Source organism: Notolepis coatsorum (genome assembly GCF_963971535.1).
Source record: "Notolepis coatsorum genome assembly, contig: SCAFFOLD_4815, whole genome shotgun sequence".
NCBI classification, from domain to species: Eukaryota; Metazoa; Chordata; class Actinopteri; order Aulopiformes; family Paralepididae; genus Notolepis; species Notolepis coatsorum.
This window is the reverse complement of record NW_028171963.1, coordinates 1-10915: the sequence shown is the minus strand read 5'-3', so window position 1 is coordinate 10915 and position 10915 is coordinate 1. Positions and strand designations below refer to the sequence as shown.

Below are 10915 nucleotides of genomic sequence, written 5' to 3'. Positions count from 1 at the left end.
AACAAAGTGAGTTAATGCTGTCTCTCTCTCTCTCTCTCTCTCTCTCTCTCTCTCTCTCTCTCTCTCTCTCTCTCTCTCTCTCTCTCTCTCTCTCTCTCTCTCTCTCGCTCTCTCTCTCTCTCTCTCTCTCGCGCTATCTCTCTCTCTCGCTCTCTCAACACAGCGTGTTGTTGTTGAACTATAACATTTAATTTCGCCGCAGGTGACGCTTAATGGATGAATGAATGAATGAATGAATGAATGAATGGTAACTTGTTTAAAATGACAAGATATATATGTGTTCATTATTGGATTGATCATACGTGTACTAGTGTAGTATGAATGAACTCGACTTAACGTTGGTAACGTTATGAGTCAGTATTTGCTTGGTCAGCTGTCCAAAAAAGTAACGCAGTATTACTGTGATGATGGTAGTGACCAAAATATAATGGAAATACCATTATATTGCCATCAGTATCATGGTTTCAATTGGATTATACTATGGTATTGTTTAAATGCAAAAGTGTTTGAGCTGTACTGTATTGTACCCATTCTGCAATCTGTTAATAACATTTTCAATCAATTGCCATGGTGATACATAGCTTTTACCATGGTGTCATACCATACAATGGCTGGTACCCTGGTAACACTGTAATTACTATCATAATACCATATCATTTTATTTTCCTCATAAGGGTGAAATAGAAAAAGCTTTTTGTGCTGTTGACTGTGCCAGTTTTTCTCTTTCAGGGTCAGATCTGGAAATACAATTTCTGGAAACATTACACATGCTATATTATGCATAGAATAGATTAGAATATAATAGACTTTATTTTCATTATACGTTCATATAACAAGATTAGGGACTCAGACTTAAGGTGCTGGTTCACACAAGTAATAAAAAAAAGAAACATAATATCACAATATTATATAATACAGAATATACAACAATACAACAACAATACAACAATCACAGTGTCAAACAGTAGTGGTCTATATATTGCACCGTGTGGGAGGAGGGGGAGAGGGGGTTTAGTGCATATTAGAGTTCAAGGTGGTGATGGCTCTGGAGAAAAAACTGTCTCTGAGTCTATTTGTTCTGGCTTGCATGCACCTGATATCATCCATGTCTTACAAATGAGAAATTAGATAATGAGATATGAAATTATACATGATACATGATACCATGTATTGCTTGGTAATGGACATTTGATCAAGGCGAAATAGAACATGTTTCTTTATTAACTTTTTGAAAGTTAACACGTGTGATGTATCTTTTTCAGGGCTGGTCTGATTTTCTACAGGAAGGGGGTGCGGTCTGTGGATAAGAAAGGCCGTGAGGTGACATATGACCTACAGGACAAGGTCAACTTTGCTGTGTTCCCGTGCCTACAGGGGGGGCCTCACAACCACGCCATTGCTGGGGTGGCCGTTGCTCTCAGACAGGTTGACATGTTTACTTTATCAGAGAGAAACTTCCAGTCAAGTTCCACACTGTGTGTACTATGAACGTTAGTTGAGTAATACACAGTTTAGTAAGTCACTTACTTTACTGCTGCTTCAACCGCTGTCCCAAGAGTACTGTTCTGATGGTTCTACTCTCTCTCTCTCTCTCTCTCTCTCTCTCTCTCTCTCTCTCTCTCTCTCTCTCTCTCTCTCTCTCTCTCTCTCTCTCTCTCTTGCTCTTGCTCCCCCTCACTCTCCCCCTTTCTCTCTCTTGCTCTCCCTCCCTCTCTTTATCTCTCTCTCTCTCTCTCTTGCTGTCGCTTTCTCCTCTCTCTCCCTATCTCTTTCTCTTTATCTCTTTCTCCCCCTCTCTCTATCTCTCTCCCTCCCAGTCGACCACCCCCATGTTCAAACAGTACATTGTGCAGGTGATGAAGAACACCAAGGCCATGGCTGATGCCCTGTTGAAGAAAGGCTATACCCTGGTCTCAGGTACATACATTAGAATCATCTAATAAAGTAATGTAAAGCATGTAAAGCTGTTATAATTCCAGTCAAGTTTAAAGTTTAAAGTTTCTTTATTAGTTGTCATACAGAAGTACAGAATACTACAAAATGCTTCTTTCTGTTACGCTCCAGAGACTGTGCTAGACAAAAGGATAAGTATAAAATAAAATAAGTAGGCCTATAGCAAGTATAAAATAGAAGTCACGTACGTAGACACAAGTGTTCAGTATGTACATATGTACAATGTTCAATGCAGAATAGAAGTAACTGAGTTACCATACAATATACTATACAATATACTAATTACAATATACTATATAGTGCAAAGCAGAAATGGGATGAGGTACAATTTAGGTACAATTTACAGTAAGGTGTACTGAGGTATGGGTTGTAGTGCAAATTCTTTGCCAATAAATATAAAGTGTGTTTAGGTGTTCTAAAGTGTGTAGAGTGGGTGCTGCAGTGAGTTGTTTGTTTAAAGTGAGTGTGTGCGTGTGGATGTGTGTGCTATGAGTGCTTTTGATGGTTGTTGCATAGTGTTATTGTTTGTTGAGCAACCTGATGGCAATACAGTTACTGATCTAACTGTAAAATATGTCTTTATTTGCATTACGTAAATGGTAATGCACTGCATTTTATATTATGCCTCACATTCACCCATTCACTCACACATTCACACACAAGGTGCCAACCTGCTCATCGAGCTCAAGGGCACATCGACACGCTGTCCGGGAACCTTCTGATTACAAGACGGCCGCTCTACCTCCCGAGCCACTGTCGCCCCTCTACTCTACTATCTCTACTCTAATTATTATTTAAGTGAAAATACTTTTCCAGTATTTTTAAAAGCCTATACTTTTACTTATGTCTACCTTTGAGTACTTTACTTGAGTATGATAGATTAATAAATAGAAAATATGACAAGAAGAAAAACAAAAAACACATCAACAAGCGTCCTACTAATCTATCTTTGGTCCTCCAGGTGGGACAGACAACCACCTGGTGTTGGTTGACCTCCGACCTCGTGGTATGGACGGGGCAAGGTCGGAGAGGGTCCTGGAGCTGGTGTCTATCACGGTCAACAAGAACACCTGCCCCGGTGACAAGAGCGCCCTAACTCCTGGAGGACTCCGGCTGGGTATTCCCTTTGTGTTACTAGGCAACAAGGACGCTGCTAGCTTGCTTTCTACTTCCCATGTGTGCTTGGCACAGTATCTCCTTTTTGCCCTGCATAACCACAGCCTTGCTCGTGGGTACCACAACGTTAACTGTGGAGTTAGAAGACGACAATGAATGAAAGGAACACAGCAACATTATGGGAAATGCGCTTACCGTCGTCTCCAGAGTCAGACAAGAAGATAGATACCAATTTCCTCTCTGTGCGTTCAGTAGAGAGCTATCCAGCTGCATGTTAGCCTAGCTTAGCACAAACTAATGGAAGTGGATACGGATCAGCTAGCCTAGCTTAAAACTCTGGGAGAGGTGTTTTTTGGCCAACAGCTTGGCTAGCTGATCCATCTCCGCTTCCATTCATTTGTGCTAAGCTAGGCTAAAATGCAGCTGGATAGCTTTCTACTGAATGCACACAGACATCATTGCTATCTAGCTTATTGTCTGACCCTGGAGAAGACAGTAACCGCATTTCCAATAATCTTGGCATGTTCTCAATAACTTGTAAGTCGCTTTGGATAAAAGCGTCAGCTAAATGACTAAATGTAAATGTAAATGCAATGAATGAATGGTTTATTTTAGTGTCTTACATCAGAATATATCCAGCATACACAGGCTCACAAGACACTCAATATCTGTACACAGGTGTGATATACAAATGATCGAAACAACTGCATAAATAGTATATACTCTATATACCTTCATACTTGTCATTCATAAACATGAAATACATTAATCTATTTATATTAGATTAGATTAGATTAGATTAGATTAAAATGTATTGTCATCATACAGCACAACACGAAAATAAGTTTGGCATCCAATCCCAATGCAAATGTAGCAGTAAAGTGTACAATGTACAGGTGAGTAAACTGGGTAGAAAATATACAAATGAGTGTAGTGCTAATCAGATGTATTGTACAGAGTTGTAGTATAATATCTACAGTGATACGGGTATTATAACATACAATATGTGTATTTCAAACAAGTAGAATTTGTCAAGGTGTTGAAATAACAGTAGCAGTTTTAGACACATTCTTTAGAAAAAAAATACTCACTTTCATCAGGCCATCATAAATAAAGGAGGGTTTTTATTTTATTGTATCTGTATTGCATCATCAAGGTGCCCTCGGGCCATCATAAAAAGTACAATATATCATAAAATACATTTATTATTCAGCTCCCAGGTTTTGCCAAGCTGATAAGAGAAAATAAGGTCAAATAAAATAGACCTTTATTATGCCTGGAGGGAATTTTTATCTTGGACTCTATTATTATTATTATTGCAGTTTCAGAATAAAATAGGCCTTGGACTTTATTGCATTAATTGCGATTAATTAACTACAGAAAGAATTAAAAGTAAAAGAAATGACTGCATTTAATCGCATGATGATTTTTCTATGGCCGCTTGCAGCGTTGTGGAGACCCACGTTATGGCCGCTTGCAGCGTTGTGGAGACCCGCGTTATGGCCGCTTGCAGCGTTGTGGAGACCCGCGTTATGGCTGCTAGAATCTATCTATCTATCTATCTATCTATCTATCTATCTATCTATCTATCTATCTATCTATCTATCTATCTATCTATCTATCTATCTATCTATCTATCTATCTATCTATCTATCTATCTATCTATCTATCTATCTATCTATCTATCTATCTATCTATCTATCTATCTATCTCTCTTTCTCTCTCTTTTTCTCTCTCTCTCTCTCTCTCTCTCTCTCTCTCTCTCTCTCTCTCTCTCTCTCTCTCTCTCTCTCTCTCTCTCTCTCTCTCTCTCTCTCTCTCTCTCTCTCTCTCTCTCTCTCTCTCTCTCTCTCTCTCTCTCTCTCTATCCTCCTTATCTTATCTGTCTGTCATCCATCTCTTCTGGCAGGAGCTCCTGCTTTGACCTCCAGACAGATGACGGAAGTGGACTTTGAGATGGTTGTGGAGCTCTTAGACGAGGCGATCCAGATCGCTCTGGACGTCAAGAAGAAGACGGGTGAGAATGGATCAATAGAGGCTTTATTACTTCACTGAAAAACAATGCTGATTTATTTTGCGCATTATTTCACATTCACACATATCCCAGAATTGTAAAGAGTTTTACTCACATTCATTTAATAATAATGATAATGATAATAATGATAATAATAATAATAATAATAATAATAATAATAATAATAATAATAATAATAATAATAATAATAATAATAATAATAATAATAATAATAATAATAATAATAATAATAATAATAATAATAATAATAATAATAATAATAATAATAATAATAATAATAATAATAATAATAATAATAATAATAATAATAATAATAATAATAATAATAATAATAATAATAATAATAATTGTTACGAAGGATCAGATTAAACCGAATATATATATTTATTTATGGATATATATTGAATAGTATTTGTATATCGTTTGATATCCCTTGTATATTCCTTGTACATATACACGGAATATCCCTTTAGCCTACTATAGCCCATAATAGTTCATTCTCTTATTGGACAAAAGGACCAGGCGCCAGGGGACCAGCCCCTGGCGTCAAGTTCAAAGGTACCGACGAGACATGTCCGTACTAGCCCCGGCTCCGCTCAAGGATACGGCTACCGAAATGAGAGTGGCACTATTTGTTCACCGTGCATATAAATATGGCGCAAGTAAATGTAGAAGACCCTTAGTCCTTTACCCTTCTACCCAACTTAGTAACAGAACGTGAAGCCTCACCCACGATACCGCGTGCGGTGTAGTATGGCCTGTTTGGCCTTAGAATAGCATCGAGACCTCGTGCAAATTAATAGCTGAATTGTCAGAGTTTGGCACTGTACCGTCGAGTGCGACGTATTTCTATTAAGTAATAATAGTCTATTATGTATGGTGCATCGTGCGGTTAGAGTTCTAAAGTGACCAGCATCTCCAACGCTTCCTCGTGTTATCTAGAGTCTTAACCAGGCTGGGCCGACCACATGGCGCCTTCATCCGAGGAGATCTAGACGAGGACCGAGGGACATGTACACTGGATTACCTACCCGACGACTGCTGAGCCCTATGCGGCTGGAATATATTTGCTTTGGTACTGTGATTTGTGGAGCGGATAATCGCCGACGCCTGTGAGTGTTGGATTTACCCCGAGAGGAGTCAAGTTGAGTCAGCGCTCAGAGAGACTGAGGTCGCCTAGCTTCTTCTTCATTGTGGAGCTACAGCCTACAAGAGAACCAAGGTGTATTCATCTGCGGATCAAGAGTCTACTGCACTGTCTTCTGTACTTGAAGTCTCCCTAGATATCGTTGACCAGACGGTCTACTACCGACGGCTCTCCTACCCCCCCTACCGGCTTACAACCGGGAGGACCCCTTCCAGAATATCCTGCTATATCATTAAGTGTACCATAGATCTAATTCCCTAAGAGCCAGGTTGTACACTTGCTTCCTGCGTAACCAGAGATTGGACATTCAGTGTTGATTTGCCTACGAGTACTCATTTGCCTTACAAGTGCATTCAAATCATAAATGTAATAGTAAATATCATATGTACCTTTTGCTATATTAAATATTTGATTATTACCTTTGTGTGGAACCGATTTCATTGTGGGAAAGTGTTCATCATATTTAGATATCGTGTACTGTATGGCCAGTAGTTAAAGTACATAAAGCGGTAGTGGTTTAATGATACCATACTTATCAATACAGTCAGGGAATTGTACCCCTCAGTTACAATAATAATAATATACTTTATTTGTATAGCACTTTTCATAAAATAATTACAGCCCAAAGTAGCCCAGGGTGTTTCACAGCTGTAAAATAGACATAAATGAGCATAACATAGACAGAATAAAAGCAATGCAGAGAATAAGAAAAAGGGTAATAACAATACAAAAAATACTTTCGTTTGAAGTTACTAGGTTTTTCTGTCCATTTTGATTGCTTATCGTGTCATAATTTTTTTTATTATATATATATAAATTTCTTTTAATTTTGTCTTGTATATTGTTAATCCTGGTTTACAGGCATCCACAATATTTTGTGCTGTGCTTGTGTCGTTACCAGTCTTTGTGTTCATCAACTCAACAGGGCAGGACACGCTGACCCTCCCTTTAGGAGACACCAACCCTTTTTTCAACAGACTATAACTTTAAAATGTATTCGTCAGTATATAAGAACAGGTTTCTTGACTTTCTCAAAAACCTTGTTAATATCATGAACACAGTCTGTTTACCTGCCAAGATCACAACCACACAAACTATTTCTTGTATATTGTTAAAAGAACACGCCAACATTTTGGGAAATTAGGTTATCGTCTTCTCCAGAGAGAGACAAGAAGATAGATACCACTTACATCAAGGAACCCGGACCATCAACAAATCAATCTTAACTATATTCACAGGACATACTTGACTTATAAGACTGAACAGAATGGGTCTTAAACAAGACTCCAAATGCTCCCAATGTACAAATGGGGACGAAGGGACATTTATGCACATGTATTGTGACTGCCCACCAGTTAAGATATTCTGGAAAGATGTGACCCATCAATTATCAAAACTCGTATCTTGGAATATACCTGTACACCCCTCTTATCTGTATTACTATTGAATGATGTTTTTGAGTTTGCAGTACATCCACAGCTAAAGAGATTGGTTTTATCAGGTATCACAGTAACTAAAAAGCTGATGGCATCGCGCTGGTTTCAACCGGAAAAAATGTGCCGGAAAGTTTGGTTTCTTATATCTCGATGTGATTTATCAAGAAATATCTACAGCAAGAATTCTGGGTCTCAATGAATCCAAAATGACAATGTGGTTAGAAGTGGTGGAGAGAATAAAAGCTAGCTTATAATGGTAGTGTCTGGTTAGGAGCGAGGGATAATGGAGGTACTATCCAAAGAGGGGTCCGGGAGGGGGGGGGGTTCGAGCTGGAGCATATGTGTGTAGGTTTTTAGATAACAGGTATTAGGGGTATATCCTGTATAAGACATTGGTATAAATGGTAATTTCGTTGGATATACACTGTGTATTAATGCTTGTGTATCTTATCGTGTGTTGTCATGTTTGTTTATATGTGTGTTTAAAAAAGAATAAAAAAAAAGAAAAAAAAAAAAAAAAAAGATGGGTGTCCAACTAACACCTCTCCCGAAGGCTACCCGTCACTGTCCACTTCCATTCATTGTGCTAAGCTAGGCTAACATGCAGCCAGATAGCTTTCTACTGAACGCACAGAGAGGAAACTGGTATCTATCTTCTTATCTCTCTCTGGAGAAAACGGTAAGCTATCATTTCCCAAAATGTTGCTGTGTTCCTTTAATCCTGGTTTACAGTCATCCACAATATCTTGTGTCATTAATACGACAGTTATCATACGATAACTTTAGCTTCCACACACCGTGGCCATACCGTACAACCTGTCTGCTGTGGGAATATCACAGTTTACAGCTTAATTAGTGACTATCTGCATTGTTTTGCACGAGGCCTCACAACATGAATGTAACCGCCTGTCCCCTGTGTAGGTAACCTGGCCAGCTTCAAGTCCTTCCTACTGGAGGACTCAGCGACGGTGTCACACATCGCAAACCTACGCCAGCGGGTGGAGGCATTCGCCAGGCCCTTCCCCATGCCTGGGTTTGAGGACCACTAACCACGTTCATAGATTCACAACAGATAGGAAGTGCACTTCCTGGTGTAGATAGACAACGAGATTTGACGACAAACATAAACATTGTAGAGGGAACGACATCATGTCAGATGTCGGCAAACGGGACTCCAGGCATCTCGTGTTCCGCACTCCAATGGGTTTATATGATGCAGTACATGAGATGTCTGGCTTTTAGGGAGGCCCGTTAGCAAACACTGCTACAGGAAATCAAACGTAGTCCAAGCTATTCCCTAGCAACACAGCACCACTGAAACCGTCTCTACAGTAATTCCTTTGTATACCTAAGATGGCTGCCTAACAATGTTTGATAATGTTGGAAAATGTATTTAACTGACCATGGATAAAACACTGCTCTGCAGATCATTTTGACCACATGTTTAAAACAGCCCATTGGGACATTTTCATATTAACCATGTTTAAAATGTACTAGATACATTTTTCTCCATAGTTTAATATGTTCACACTGTGTCTATGGAATACGTTTGTAATCATTTTAATATGCTGTCAAATAGACTCTCAAATAGACTATTGTGTGAAGAGTCTTCCTCTTCACACAATAAATATGTGTATTTGTCAAATGATCACACACTTTTAAGTATGTAATTATATTATGGGATTTGCTCTCATTGTATTAAACAAGTACAGCATGCACTTCCACTGTTTTAGAATGTGCTCTCATTTTAAATGGTAAATATATGGTAAATGGTGCATTTATATAGCACTTTTATCCAAAGCGCTTTACAATTTTGTTCCTCACATTCACCCATTCACTCACGCATTCACACACCGATGGCAGAGGCAACCATGCAAGGTTCCAACCTGCTCATCGGGAGCAATTAAGGGTTAGGTGTCTTGCTCAAGGACACTTCGACAAGCTGCCTGGTAGGAGCGGGAATCGAACCCGGAACATTACGATTGCCAGACGACCTGATTGTATTAAAAAAGTACAGCATTCACTTTCACTCTGCATGGTGTTTTAGGATGTGCTCTCATTGTCCCGTGAATTGAGCCTGTTCTTGCTAAAAGCATTGCTATTGGCTATTGTTAGTCAAAGTCAAAGTGTTTATTTGTCATATACAAGTACAATTATTCTGCTAGCCGCCCCCCACCGCCACCCCCCAGATTATGCAAGCATACAGGACATAAAGATAACGGTTTTCATCCAAGAACAACATTGTACAGAAACAGATGATTATGTTTACAGTACGTTAGATGGAGGGATAGGACATAATAAACATTGGAAGCGGTGTTGAGCTTCTGGTATTTCCTCTGCTCATTTCCTCTCCCTATGTACTTAAAGGGCAACACCACTCAAATAAAGAATGTTAATGTTCAAATTCAAATTTCCATGGCTTATCCTTTGTCCATGGACAGTTCAATCAGTTTCACAATATTTGTGAAAATGAGCTACTCTCTCCCAAAGCCAGAAACCAGAGAAGTAAGAATCAAACTTGTGATGTAAATGGTGCATTTATATAACAGCTTTTATCCAAAGTGCTTTACAATTTTGTTCCTCACATTCACCCGTTCACACACTGACGGCGGAGGCGACCATGCAAGGTGCCAACCTGCTCATCGGGAGCAATTAGGGGTTAAGTGTCTTGCTCAAGGACACTTCAACATGCTGCCCGGGAGGAGTGGGAATCGAACCGGGAACCTGAACGGATTGGATGGGGAGAGTAAACCCACATACTGTACATCTTTTCATTTGTGAGGCAAAGCTGGGATGTAGCGGGGGAGTAAACCCACATAAACATTACCCTTTCATTTGTGAAGTAGAGTTTACCAACTTCTTTCATTTGTGAAATAGGATTGTAGAACCCGCACAAAACTATACACTCCTGTCCTGGTGGGCCTTTGTCAAGACTCAGGGGAACTAATGAAGACACACTATGGCAGAAACATTCATTTATTCGATAATACTGTACTTCGATAATCAGTAAAGGTGCTTGAGTAAAAGTACTTACTTAGCCTACTTTACATCCCTGCTACATTTACAGGTCTGCCAGCCAGAGAAGGAGCTGGATTTCTTTCTGAATTATAATTATAAGCTAATAAGCTAAGGTGGTCATTAGGATTTGGATGTTCTGTTTCGTTAAGGGGCTCAGCTTGGCATCACCTTACTGCACTATCTCGCGTACGTGCACGCGTACTGAATAAA

At 39.2% G+C, this 10915-nt stretch overlaps 1 protein-coding gene across 1 annotated transcript; it reads left to right on the top strand.

Annotated features, from left to right (window-relative positions):
- Positions 1–1262: 1262 nt before the first annotated feature.
- Positions 1263–8736, top strand: LOC311248144 (serine hydroxymethyltransferase, mitochondrial-like; the record flags this gene model as incomplete). Its single annotated transcript, XM_084339084.1, has 5 exons — positions 1263–1425; positions 1818–1917; positions 2915–3070; positions 4979–5086; positions 8609–8736. Coding segments are annotated over 5 exons (655 nt in total), but the record flags the coding sequence as incomplete, so codon positions are not given.
- Between the last annotated feature and the right edge of the window lie 2179 nt (positions 8737–10915).